The sequence below is a fragment of the Fusarium solani genome, assembly GCF_023522795.1.
Source record: "Fusarium solani strain SB1 chromosome Unknown bctg00000002, whole genome shotgun sequence".
Classification (NCBI taxonomy): Eukaryota; Fungi; Ascomycota; class Sordariomycetes; order Hypocreales; family Nectriaceae; genus Fusarium; species Fusarium solani.
The window spans coordinates 3,399,360-3,413,281 of record NW_027072155.1 but is presented as its reverse complement, the minus strand read 5'-3'; the positions used below and the strand labels follow the sequence as shown (position 1 = coordinate 3,413,281).

Sequence of the window (13,922 nt, the reverse complement as noted above, 5' to 3'; positions counted from 1 at the left end):
TGTCTCGACATCGATGCTGCTCACAGCAAAAAGCTGGTTGGTGCATACCTCCCGCCCCCTAGAAGCAGCAGCGAACAACGGTGTTTGTCCGCATAGGTCCTTCATGCTAGCATCCGTTCATGGCGAGAAGCTGCCGAACAACTCCCTCGTGGCCCTCCCGGACCGCATGATGTAGTGGTGTCTTCCCAAATCGATCCATAGAATTGACATCGGCTTTTCCTGTCGCAAGTAGCTGTTGTACGACCTTTTCACGCCCATATTCGGCGGCATAGGTCAGTGGCGTCCTCTTTTGAGAGTCCCTGCAGTCGACTGTTGCTCGGCCAGTGGCAAGCAGTGCTCTCATGATACCCTCATAATCGTTCTTGGCAGCCTCGCACAACATCTCATTTGAAATAGCCACACGATGAGTTGCTAAAAGCCTTTCAACCATGTATGCTTCCCCGTAACAAACGGCCCATCCCAGGGGTGTAGTATGGCCCTTGCGCCTGGTACAGCTCATCCGGAAAGGGCTGAACATGAAGTCCTTGTTCCTGGCGTCAGGATCAATATAGGGCCCCCAGCCGCTAAAAAGGCGCTTCAGGCGATGTACTATCTCCTGACAACGTGCCTCTGCCTCAATAAACGTGTCAAATACCGCCCTGTGACCACCCATCACAGCCCATGATAAGGGAGGTAATTTAAAGATAGGGTCCCCTTCGTTTGCATCAGTAGACTCCAGTTTGAGCAGGTGTCGAGTCACAGCTTCAAGCCCTAGAATCGATGCGGTAACAAGAGCAGTCAGCTCTTTGGCACGCATGTAAGAGCGTGAGTACCCCCTGAGTTTTGGCACCTGAACGAGACATGTTGAGTAGCTCCCGCTGCATAGCCGTAGCATGTTGCTCAATGGGAGGTCTTCGGTGCTGCTCGCATCGCGAAGGTGAGCGGCCCAGTGCTCTACAGAGTAGGAAAGAAGTGGGTACTTTTTGTCCAAAGGTTCGAGTGACTCGGGTTTTTTCGAAACGAGGTCGCCAAAGTGTTCCCCAACATCATCGACAACGTCAGGAAACAGAAGAAGCTGTGCGCAAACCGACCCAAGTATGAGGTTTGAGGATCCAGGAGAAAATGAATCTCTCCATTCATAGCGGGTATTGTCTTCTTCCAAATGATCGTTCTGAGATTCTCTATCCTCAACTCTCTCCACTAAGAATTCGGTGGCTGTCTGGTGGAGGAGGTAGATTTTGTCGTCGACGATAGATACGAAAAGACCACAGAGTTCTCGAACCCAGATACGAAGTGTTCTTCTCGATTCTATCTTCAGTTGGCTGTACAAGGTATGATTCCTCCTGATAGTCATTGCCGCGGCCACTTCCTCCAATGTCAGTGGCCTTTTTGCCGCCAGAACCATGTGCAACAGCTTCCTCGCCATGTTCTTGTCTGGGCTCCTTGAAAGAATCTTATCATATGCATCCTCTACCGTCGCAGGAATGTTTCTGATATGGTCCTCGATTTGCGTGAAAGGATGGCCGGCATAGCATTCAAGTATATCAAAGACCAAATGGACCCAGAGATAGGTCCGGCTCGGTCTCTTCCCCAACTCGTGTCTCATGGCTTTCTCCCCTTGCTCACCGAGTTGGAGCTTCCTGCACAGTGGGGTGATTCTGGCCTCGATGACCAAATCAATCTCTCTCGCGATTTTATCCGACTCGGACTGGTCCTCTCCCCGCAAGCGGATTGTTGGGAGCTCTGTTTGCAGGTCGTGAAAGTTCTGTTCGATGTTGACATAAGGACGACTTGTCACCAGAAACTTGAGTTTCGTCTTAGTGCCCTTTTTGAGATAGAAGTCGTTGAGTGTTTGGGTCAGCAGGCGCCTATCGTGTTCGCCACATTCATCGAGTGCGTCGAGGACACATACAATTTGACTGCTTTCATGATTGTTTGAAACCGAAACCAAGATGTGCCAAAGATCCCGAAAAGAATTGAGGAGCCTGTCGCCATCTTCGCCAAACTGTTTGAGGAGGGAGTCCTGCAAGAGGGCTGGCCTCTCTTTGAAGAGCTGCCACAAGAGACAGCACAGAGCTCCGGCTGCACTCTTTTGGTCGTCAAAATCGCCCTTGAAAAAGAAATAACATGTTGTTGAAGAAGCTGAACTTGGCAGGATGCCATCGACCAAATATCTCGACAGGACGGATTTCCCGCATCCTGGGTCTGCAGAAACCCAGAGGAGGCCACAGGTTTCCCCGCCCTTCCATGCTTGAAACCGATCATGGCTTGTGAACCATTCACAGGTGCCCTCAACACGCGGGGGGTTTCTGTCTTTGGCATCACGATATGAGGACTTGTACAAATCCCTCAGGAGCTTTTCAACCCGTTTAGCCCGCTCGGCTTTCTGCATCTCGACATCTTGCTCAGATTGACATGGCCCTAGTCATCCAGTCAGCGAGGCTCCAGTTCGTCCTGAATAGTGTTGATGATTCTGGACTCTCCAATACCGTCATCTATATACACTTGAAAAGCACAACGCAGAAATTCAGGATACTTGGGCATTAGCGCCCAGACTAGTCCTCCCTAAGTCTAGCAATGCGATCTTCCAATGCTCTATCTATGGGGTCTTGGTTGGGGGCTGCGACCAACTCACCATTCACTATGGCACTGTCGTAAAGGTCTTGAATGTTGGTCTGGACGAGCTTGAAGTTATCCCGGTCCTGTTGAGTTGCTCCGAACTTGCAGACACCTCCGTGGCTCGCCTGGAGCGAAACAACATTCTCGTGCTTCCCCGGTAGGCCAAATGACGTACTCTCTCGCGGAACGATCTAGGTCGAGGTTAGTGAAGCTTCAGACAAGCCCAGGAGAAATGGGGCGTACATTGTCTAACGTTCCCCAGAATGAAACGATGGGGTACTCCAACAGGCGCTGCTTCCAATGCTCGTGCATCAAGTCGCTGAACATGCTTCCCTCCTTTAGTGTCTCCAAGATGTTGTCGCCTTTCTGGAAGCCCAAGTTCAGTGCAATCTTTGCCGCGACCTGACCAATGTTGACAAGAGACTGCCTTCCGCCATCGTGGGGAGTAGCAAAGAATGCGAGGCCTTGTGTGGCAAGCTTGATGTCCTGATACTTTTCGTTGTTATGGGCGTTGATGAGGGCCTGCTTGATCAAGAGGCCTCCGAGACTGTGGCCCAGAAGTAACAATGGCCGCCGGGGTGCCTTTCTCCTATCGATCCTCATGGCTTCGAGAAATGCATTCACCTTGTCGATAAAGGCGGTGCGGTCTTTTCCATATACTGCTGTCGAGTTGTACTCGTACAGGAAGATGCGGGCGTGGGGTAGCTCTTTGGGGAGCTCGTCACGGAGCCAGAGCTTGCCTTCGGGACCAGCTGGGGTTCTCCATGTGTCCCAGGCATGCTCTTGGTCGGGTTTGCTCCGGGGGTTCAGTCCATGGACTGCGACGATGCTGGGACGAGTTAGAAATGGGCAGTGGGATGTGGACTATTAGTGCATACTCAACAATCGCCTCATCCTCCGCTGTCTTTTCCGGGTCTGGATAAAGTTGTCTCAAGGGCTACAGTTCCAGGTCAGCAACTCTTCCAAATAACCCTTTGTTTCATTATGGGTGTTTCGACGCCGTTATCTGCAAGATCTATGCCCAAACTAAACCAAACCCGGCTCTTGGCTCCAACTCAGGCAACCGTAGCCTGATTCTTTGAGCCTTTAGAGATCAAGGTATAGGTTTAGTAGGGACCACTCTTGGCAGACAATAGTGTGTGATAGTGAGTTGTAACTTGGGCACTCACCATTGAACTAGCTTCTTCTAGAGGTATTCTTGCAAGAGAGGGAAACAAAGAGAAGAGGAAAAGGGGGAAAAAGCCACAATGAGAGGGGTTGAGACGCATCTCGATGCGCCCGGGGCCTGTCAGCTAAACTCTACCAAGTGTCGAGTCGACCAGGATTACGAACCAATAGCGGTTGCAGTTGATGGTGACAAGGCAGTCCAGCCGCCTTACGGTAAAACATGGCGCAGAGAGGCCAACAACAAATTAGAGACTCCTCATACTTACTGATGGGTGAAGGAGAAAAGAGCCTCGGGTCTGGTGGGGGTGCTGTTGGGGCAGCAAGGCTGATATCACAGCTTCCCAAGTATCAGAATAGCATCCTTTAGTATTCAATAGAAGCGCATATACCTATGAGACTTCTAGATAATCGCCCGTGGTAATCATAGCCGGGTTTTCTGAGTTGTCAACTGGCGCCAAATCATGCACAGTTCATATCGGAATACCAGAGAATTCATCTATAGTTCACGGCACCTTTTATACATCACAGTAATCGAGTCTTCGGAAAATTGTTTGATTATTCTAATCTTGTGTTTCAATATTACTCACCATAACTTACCCCTTCTCGGTCACTTGAACCTTAAGCACCATAGCAGATTGATCCCGGGTTGCCATCGATGCTCAGTATTCATCCTTGATATTGATTAGTTTTTCACCGCCAGTCCATCCTCATATTCTCCCGGCGGTCTTGGTTATTTGGTCTATTCAGGCTCAATTGTAGGGCAAGGTGTGCAATGGCCAGGGCGAGGGAATGGAGTACGCCGTGCTGGACAGAGGTTCAAACTGGGTGCTACAACTATGACTCGGTGAGAATATCGACAATCTCTATTCTCATTGTCTAATTGGTGGTAACTATTCTAGCGTTTGAGTTTTGGGGACTAGCCAATGACATCGGTTGAAGAAAGTCTGCTTCGGTGGTGGCACTGTTGGTCAAGGGACGCCATTAGCCCGGCAGATGGTGCATTCGCCAGGCACGCAGGGGAGACATGACAGACGGCAAGCCTTAGTAGGGTGTTCAGGCGATCAAAAGAGATTAAAAGTATAATTCAATCGTCTCATTAGACCTTTCCCCGTCAACATGATCAATTGACCTCAACATAGAGTCTCGCTCGGGCGGCAACCGGCTACAGGACCCCCGACGGCCCGGCCGGCACTCGGAGGAGGCTAGAAAAAGACGAAGCTGGCTGGCACATCGGGATTTCGGGGTCTCCATCAGGGGCCAGACTCTGTGTGGGGGAGGGGAAAGAATTGATGGCATTATCTAGCGGTGTTTTCTAGAGTGGTTGTCCGAGTCGTTTTTGTCACCCCACAATGCCATCTTGCGACATCGAAACACCTTTCCTAAACCGGTCTAGCCCAATTGCGTGATTCTGTCGAAGCATCAACAATTCTCAAGGCCGAGCAAGATCCGTCAACGAAAGAAAAAAAGAAGAGCCGTTAGTTTGGACAGGATGGAGTTCGTTACAAATCCAGCCCCGTTGAGTCGCCTCTTCAAGGGCACATCTTTTCCTCTCTTCCCCTCTTTCCCTCCCTCTTCAGCGCTCTTTTTATCCTCTTCGCTGCTGGGAAACGCTGTGTTTACATCCTTTCATCTCGCTTCTTGAGAGTCAGCAGTTTTGAGTTGGAGGCACTCCCCTTGACTTTTGCCTTGCAGTCAAGAGCGATACTCTGACCCCTCCCCTCCTTCAATCGATCTGATCCTCCAACTCCTCGGGTCAATCACCAGAAAATCCTCTCCAGGATGCCTCATCAGGAGCCGGCCCCCGTGGCCAAGACGAACTCGTCCGACTTCACCAAGCTGTCGTCCAGCCTTCCCTTCGGCCAGCGGGTTCCTCTCTCCTCCATCTCCGGCCCGACCTACGTGACCGCCCAGCTGCTCGTCCAGCAGATCGCCTACAAGTTGTCCGACAAGATCTTCTCCTACTCCCCTGAGACCTTCGACCTCGACATTGCCCTTAAGGACTGGGCTTCCCAGAACGAGAAGAACATCCACGGCTACTCTACCGACGTTCTCCCCCTCCAGACCCGAGTCGGCGCCGGTGCCCTCGCCCTTGGCTACATCTTCTCCCCGACTTCGATGTCTCCAAGCGACACATCCCCCAGTCTCTGGTTGCGCCCTCGGGCAGCCTCCAGCAGCTGCGCGGAACCCTCGACCAGCTGTCTCTCCTCTATGGGGTCTCCAGCCCCTTCGTCGCCCATATCGCCGCTCTCGACTACTCGGACAGCAAGGGTCTGATCTCCAACTACGATACTGCTCTTCGCATTGCTGAGGATCTCGGTCTTGGCCTGGTCGCTAGCACCTCTACCTATGAGGCCCAGCACATGTCCGTCTTCGCCACTCTTCTGGCTTCTCTCCTGCCTACTCTTCACATCTATGATGGTGTCCGTGTCGCCAGAGAGACTCTCCGTGTCGTTGATGCCCTGAGCGAGAACGGCGTCGCCGATCTGTACACCAAGCTCTCCGCCGAAGTCGGCAAGCTCAACACCCGCCTCGACACCGCCGGCAAGGCTGTTGAGCTGCTTAAGCTCTTCAACGATGAGCTCGGCACTGTCTATGAGCCGTTTGAGTACCACGGCCACGAGACCCCCGATGTCGTCCTCGTTGCCTTTGGTAGCGTTGAGTCCCAGGTTACCAAGCAGGTCTTGGCCAAGCTTTCTGCCGATGGTGCCAAGGTTGGTGTCATCAATGTGCGAATCTACCGCCCCTTCATCGAGGAGGCTTTCCTGAAGGCCATCCCCGCCTCTGCTCGCACCATTGCTGTTCTTGGCCAGGTCAAGGATGAGCTTGCCGTTGAGGATGAGGCTACTCAGTCCGCCCTCTACAGCGATGTTCTCACCACTGTTGCCTTCTCTGGCAAGTTTGACAGCGAGCCCGATGTTCTTGACATCAAGTACACTCCCGCTCAGGCCTTCACTCCTCAGGGCCTGGTCAACACCCTGCACAAGATCTTTGGCAACGACGGCGAGGCCAAGAAGCTGCCTTCTCTCATCCAGGCCCAGCAGTTCACCTTCTGGGAGCTCGATAACTCGCCTGCCATCAACTCCCCCAGCGTCATTGGCAACCTCCTCTCCAAGGAGTCTACCTCTAACGTCTACGTCAACGAGGTCTTTGACAACCTCACCCAGGGCGGTATCGTCCGCAGTGACCTCCGTGCCTCTAAGAAGGCTCTTGAGGCTCCCTATGACATCAACGAGGCCAGCACCATTGTTGTTGGTGACGAGAAGGTCCTCAAGGAGGTTGATATCATCAGGGGTCTTGCTGATGGCGGCAAGGTCATTGTCAAGCTCTCCAACTTCAAGGATGACGAGGTTGAGAAGCGACTCCCCGTTGCTTTCCGCAAGGGACTTCAGGAGAAGGCCGCCGAGCTCTACATCCTGGATTCTACCTTCTCCCCTGCTTTCGAGAAGGATCCCCTCTTCGCCAAGCTGCTCCTTGAGCTGTCCTTCCTCAAGGTTGCTCTTCCTGATATCTCCCCCAAGGAGATTGGACAGTACATCCTCGCCGAGGGCCAGGCCCCTACTCTGGAGGAGGCTACTGATGCCATCGGCCAGTGCCTCCGCCAGTTCGAGGTTCCCGCTGCTTGGGCCGAGGTCGAGGCTGACTTTGTCAACCCCAACCTCCCCCGCACCATCCAGAGCAACAGCTTCGTCGCCCACCAGAAGGAGGAGGTTGAGGAGACCCTTGAGCTCCGTGACTGGCAGGTCGCCGCCAAGTCCCTTGCCTTCAAGGAGGCTTATGGCACCAAGACTGCCCTCCGACCCGACCTCTCTGTCAAGACTGCCACCATCACGGTCAAGGAGAACCGACGTCTCACTCCCATGGACTATGACCGTAACATCTTCCACATTGAGTTTGACCTCGGCGACTCTGGCCTTACCTACAAGATTGGTGAGGCTCTGGGCATCCACGCTGAGAACGACGTGGAGGAGGTCAACCAGTTCATCGAGTTCTACGGCCTCAACCCCGCCGAGCTGGTCCAGGTGCCTTCTCGCGAGGATCCTTCTCTGATGGAGGTCCGCACCGTCTACCAGGCTCTCGTCCAGAACGTCGACATCCTCGGAAAGCCTCCCAAGCGCTTCTACGAGGCCCTTGCCGAGTTCGCCACCGACGAGACGGAGAAGAAGAAGCTCGAGACCCTTGGCGGACAGGAGGGTGCCGAAGACTTCAAGCGCCGATCCGAGGTGGACACCCTCACTTATGTGGACATTCTGGAGGAGTTCAAGTCGGCTCACCCCAACTTCCACGACCTTGTCAAGATTGTCAGCCCCCTGAAGCGCCGAGAGTACTCTATCGCCTCTGCCCAGGCTGTCACTCCCGACTCCGTGTCCCTGATGATTGTCGTGGTCGACTGGGTCGACCCCCGTGGCCGCACTCGATATGGCCATGCCACTCGCTACCTCAGCCGTCTGCCGGTCGGCGCCAAGCTCACTGCTTCGGTCAAGCCCTCGGTGATGAAGCTCCCCACCAAGGACACTGCTCCTCTCATCATGGCTGGTCTCGGAACGGGTCTTGCTCCCTTCCGTGCCTTTGTCCAGTACCGTGCCATGCAGAAGGCCCAGGGCAAGGAGATCGGCTCCATCCTCCTGTACCTCGGTTCGCGTCACCAGCGCGAGGAGTACCTCTACGGCGAGGAATGGGAGGCCTACTTGGCTGCTGGCGTCGTCACCCTCATCGGCTCTGCTTTCTCTCGTGACCAGCCTCAGAAGATCTACATCCAGGACCGTATGCGCCAGACTCTCAAGGAGATCGCCAAGGCGTACATCCAGGACGAGGGCAGCTTCTACCTGTGCGGTCCTACCTGGCCCGTTCCTGACGTGACCAAGGTGCTCGAGGAGGCCATCGCCCACGAGGCCAAGGCTGCGGGCAAGAAGATCGATCCCCGCAAGGAGATTGAGAAGCTCAAGGAGGAGGGACGATATGTCCTCGAGGTCTACTAGAGAGTTCTTGTTATGTTGGCACGATATGATTGATGTCTAAAATGGTGCTTGGATATGTATAGACAGCATTGAAGCGTTTGAATATAGTCGGTCATGGTATTATCTACTTGTACACCGTGTTTGAAAACTGTGAACTGCCATGCTATGTCATCCACACGAGACTCCTTTCCTTTGTCGTTGGGTCTAGGCTAGTCCAGGGCAGGTCTGTCTGTGTCAACCCGTTGGGCATACATATCACGACGGCGGATGTTGGGCACAAGCTCTCTTTGATAGACCCTCAGCGCGCTTAACGGTTAAACCAGATGTTAACCGGAGTATCACATCCAAGCTCCTCGATCGATGTCGAGCATCTCGTATGCAGAAATGACAGGACCAACCATCGAGGCATGTGAGGGTGTCGACAACCTGGCTGGCCTCGAGTCTATTCAGATGGTGAAACCCGCTAATAGCCGGAGAAGCCGCTGCCACGGGAAGGAAAGGCGAAATGGGAAACCCGAACTTGATAAAGTTTCGGGCAGCAATTCGCCGTGGTTGGGAGTGTCTGCCCAACGGGGGCGGGCTTCGGGATGTGCCTAATTCGGCTTTCCATGCTGTGGAGGGAGGTTTTGCTGCCGGTTCCCACGAGACATTGTCTTTTAAACGTGGCTTGTGTGAAAGCAGAGTGACGTTGGCCACGCGCCTGGTATATGCGTGTTGGTCTGTATGTCTGGCTGATGGTGGTGGTGGATGACCATCTGGCCGGTAACAGGGTCGGCTTTGCACTTTCGGTCTCGACGCAGGGCTTGGCTATTTGGGATTGGCTATGGAAGTGAGGGCATTCCCGGATTTTGTGACGGTGATGTTGTTGTGTATTGTGTTAAGCGATGGTGTATACCAGCACATCAAGCAAGGTGGATGTCTGGTGTTGTCCATAGACACATGGGTCTCACACCACCTCCTGGCGAAAAGAGAAAGACGAACCCGAGAGAAAGTTGGCAACATGATAGATGATATCAAAAAGAAATGCCAGCCAAAAATGAACTGGAGCAAATGCTCCCCCGGGAAGGCTCGAACTTCCGATCTCCCGATTGTCTGCAAGTAACAGTCGGACGCTTTAGCCAACTAAGCCACAGGGGATTGGTTCGCTTGATGACGGTGGACATCCCAATTGGGACCCATATTCCCACGGCGTCTGCGGACAACGTCAGTCGTTACATCCAACCTGACATGGCAAAGTCCAGTCTCACGATAGCTACATAGCTTCCTGCAAGGTTAAATACGCGTAATTGAGTTTCTCTTGTCAGTTCTCTCTCCTAGTGGGACCGGTATAGATCCTACATGCAGTCATGAGTTGTTCGGACGAGAGGATAGAGCCAAGTTGGCCAACTTCTCATGGATAGGTGAGTGTCTTGTCACATAGTTATGGCTTATGCGGCCATCCACCCAGTCGAGGCCCTCTAAGATCTCCAATAGGACAATTTTCACTTAGCCGATAGGCTCTAGTTTCCACAAAGTTGTCACCGGCTGTACTCTACTCTTCGAGACCGTCTCACCGGTTCCCTAAACAGTCTGACACTCTCCTCCATCACCCCCAACTCATCCAAAAAGCATACCCTACACAGAGACACAAAACACCAGAGACAGGCTCCCTCCTGCGGGTCCTCCCGCCGACTTGCATTCGCAGCTGTTGAAACTCGTGTCTCTGGGCCAACTTTTTTCCCACGTGGACCCCTCTCCTTCTGGAGTAATTCCAACAAAGGCAAATCTCACAGGGCTAAACAAAAACACATTAATCTCGATCAAAATTTGCCGACATTGGTATCCGAGGAGAAACGAGATCCCCCCTCACCACTCAAACTCGGTGGGAACATGTGGGTGATTCCCGCATCAACCGGTGGACACACGGAATGGCCCCATAGTCCTGAACCGTTCCCCCTCTCTAATCGAGGACAGAAGGATAACAAAAAAGCAATTTGTGAGAGCAAGTCCAAGCGATCCGATACGGTACGAGTCATGGCAAGAAGAAATGGGCTCATGAGGGGGATCTCGAAGGAAAAAGCAAAACACAAAGAGGCAGCCACATCGGACCCGTCGCCAAGTTTGTGGAAATTCGAAAGAGAGACATCACTCTTCTGATCGGCGGGACGGTAAAATAACCCGTCAAAGATGAGGCTACTGCGAGGCCTGCCACGATGGACAGGGGGCGGCTGGCCTTTACTTGCTTGGAGAGTGAGAGATGCAAAATGCAAGAGGCAGCGCCATCATCACATGATGAAGATGGTGATGCAGACTTCCCGCCCTGTGTTGGTTGGTTGGGAAGCGGAAAAGAGGGATCGGCGGCATGGATATCGAGTTTGATTTGGAACCCGACAGCTCACATCAGGCGGACCATGTATGATGATGATGATACCTCTCACCGTGATATCTCCATCGTTCGTCAACAACCTCCTGAGATCTACATGGGATTCCCACGTTTACCATGCTCTCTCACCACAAGTGAAGCTGTTCCCCCCATTATCGAGGGGGGAAGCGGTGAGATTTCGTCTGTTTCAGGTGCAATCTCGCAGATCCAAGGGGAGGACCCATTCCTCAAACGTTGCTTTTTCGACATGTTCGTCCTTTGCTCCACCACCCATGAACAAGTTCCCCTCTGGATGTACCAGTTACAAAGGTGCAGAAGTACCTATATTTGTTGACATGGGTGTGTTCGATTAGTACGCAGCTCGTGGGGTCCCCCTTGAACACTCGTTCTCCAGGGCTGTCCCGGCTGACTGGGTATCCCGAGGTAGGACGTCGGCGTCGTTGGGACCATGGTCGGGGGTGGAGCCAGCCCGAGACATGACATGGAGCTAGAAGCGCGGTTCCGCGGGCTGTTTTTGAGAATGATGGCTTTGCTGGCTGAAAGACTGAGGCTTGAGTTGTCGAGATAGGAGAAGCTCTTCCGCCAACCACAGAGCCAAGAGATCATCTCAACCACAAAAGACAACAACAACACCAACTCCAAGCAAATCATTCAAGACAGAACAGACATCATGCAGGGAGAGAGGCAGCGGCAAGCAGGGCATCCTCTCGGTCGCCAAGCACCCGGCGCACCTCTGACTTGCGCTCCAACCAACACCACCTGGGTTTTTCCCACCTACGTAACCGTGGGGCACTCAAAACTCAGACCGGTATGGGGAAAAGGAACATGCAATGTACATGCTTCATGCACTTTGTGGTGGTCGGACCGCTCAGTTGGTTCCAGAGGAGAGGACCCCCCCTCCCCTGCTCGTGCATTTGGCGCTAGAAGCGAGCAGCCGCAGATGGGGAGGAGGGGAGGAGACGGAAATTCCAAACGAGAGACAGAAAGAGAGAGATTGCATATCCCGTGTTTGGGACACGCCGTTGCTTCTTGTTGGTCTTGTCTCTCGGCACCAACCGCGTGACATCAGCCCTCTTTTCACTTCTTCGTCACATTCTGCGTCTTGGGAAAAGGGTCATCGGCGATTAGGCACGGAGACGACCCTGTTCCCTGGGAACGGAACCCTAGTTACGGTTACATCCCTAAGGGTGGGGGATTTCCGGAGCAAGCACCAGCCTGAGGATTCAGCGTCGATAGCGCGGATCTACAGAAGCTGAAGTGAAGACATTTTGTGTCGGCCCCGACGGATAGCTCGCTTGTTTTTGACTCTGCGCGAGGCGACGGAAAGAAAAGAGAAACCCCCTTGCTCAGAGGGCACAACTCATGACAACTCCCTCCCATCATGCCATGCCAATGACGTGCCCAACCTGTCAGGGCCCCCCATCTACTCTCGCACACACGCACACATGGACGCACGCGCGCAGAAAGTCAAATCCGTATCCACTCACTCCCACACGCTCAAGCCACGGTTACCAAACTACAGGGACGCACCGCATGTTGCAGGGACGAGACCCTTACTCTCTTTCGAGAACAAAACTCTGACCGCCTTTGCTCAAGAGGGCAAAACCTTGAAAGGGGTTAAAGAGTGCGGTGGGAGAATACAGGAGAGACGAGACGAGAGAGATCTTGTCTACAAGCTCTCTTTTCTTTTCTTTTCCTTCCCTTCTAGTTGCTCCCTCCAGGCCGTGCGTTGCATCAAATCCCTGACTTTCAGCACCACAAGTTGCCACTTGACTGACTCTTGACCCCTGGCATAAATCCACGCCGGGATCATCTAGCGGTGTCCGCGAGACGAGAGAGGCACCAACTACCGAGTCGATGTGCATCTGCCCATCTCGGTGCTATCTTGCTACAGCTCCAGGGGTGGCCTGGACCATTTGGTATCGTGGGGCATCCTCGTGACTTGACAGCATGACCTGGCTTTACAGACATGGTATGTAGTATCCATCTCCTATTCCCATCGCTTGGCCATGGATGTCGTCATCAAGGATCAAATTGAAACGAGCGCATTGACCGTGTGGGCGTGTGTGCCGTCTTGTCTTGTCTTGTCTCTCCTCCCTGCCTTGCCGCGATTGACTCGTCTCTTTTTCTGCCGCGGCTTCTGTCACATATCGATCAGACAGCCAAGCCCAAGGGTTGAAAGCAGGTCGGCTCTGAACCTATCATTCTCAGACCGCCCTAATGCAAACGAGGGAGGGATGCCGGTTGACAGACAGTCTGATACTGTAGTGTAGACTCGAGTCCTGCCCAGACATGATTCGAATTGCGTGTGCTTGAATTATCTGGTTGTAAATGCAAAATGTTGCTATGATCCCTTCCTTTCCAAAATGCCATGTCCATGTCCCTCTCTTTGCACCTCTCGTTCCCTCACACCAATTTTCGCGCAAGAATACAATACAAATCCCTATGCTGACCGTATGATGACCCAAGATGCCCCGTGAAAGTGAAAAAAGAAATATGGAAATGAAAACGGGGATAGAGCTGAAGGTGAGATTATAGATAGCTCGAAGGGGGAAAAGAAAAGAGAAGAGAGTAAACCCTGGATATCGAAAAAGCCACCACAGACTCCGCATCTCGCAAGAGTTCCCCTGTCTGTAGTTCAAGTACAGTACACTTAATTTCCAGATCCGACAACAAGAAAAGGATCCAGAAAAAGAAAAATCAGGGGCGGGTAGCAAGGAAGAACAAGGGGGAGACGACGAGGAAGAAGCATGGGGCCAAGTGAGGCAACCCAAATAACAATAACAGTAACAACAGCAGCAGGGACAACCACCACCACCGCCAAAAACAAGGCGAAAAGA

The 13,922-nt window shown here is 52.9% G+C and overlaps 2 protein-coding genes across 2 annotated transcripts; one reads left to right on the top strand and one right to left on the bottom strand.

Annotated features, from left to right (window-relative positions):
* Positions 1–106: 106 nt before the first annotated feature.
* MRS44_005004 (uncharacterized protein) lies at positions 107–4,418 on the bottom strand (the record flags this gene model as incomplete). Its single annotated transcript, XM_046278312.2, has 6 exons — positions 107–2,400; positions 2,615–2,789; positions 2,842–3,427; positions 3,477–3,513; positions 4,032–4,102; positions 4,363–4,418. 6 exons carry the CDS (start codon positions 4,416–4,418, stop codon positions 107–109), a joined length of 3,219 nt encoding a protein of 1,072 aa, XP_046135839.2.
* Positions 4,419–5,544: 1,126 nt separating this feature from the next.
* On the top strand, positions 5,545–8,741 carry MRS44_005003 (uncharacterized protein; the record flags this gene model as incomplete). The annotated part of the gene is made up of 2 exons (XM_065622408.1): positions 5,545–5,882; positions 5,930–8,741. 2 exons carry the CDS (start codon positions 5,545–5,547, stop codon positions 8,739–8,741), a joined length of 3,150 nt encoding a protein of 1,049 aa, XP_065478480.1.
* Between the last annotated feature and the right edge of the window lie 5,181 nt (positions 8,742–13,922).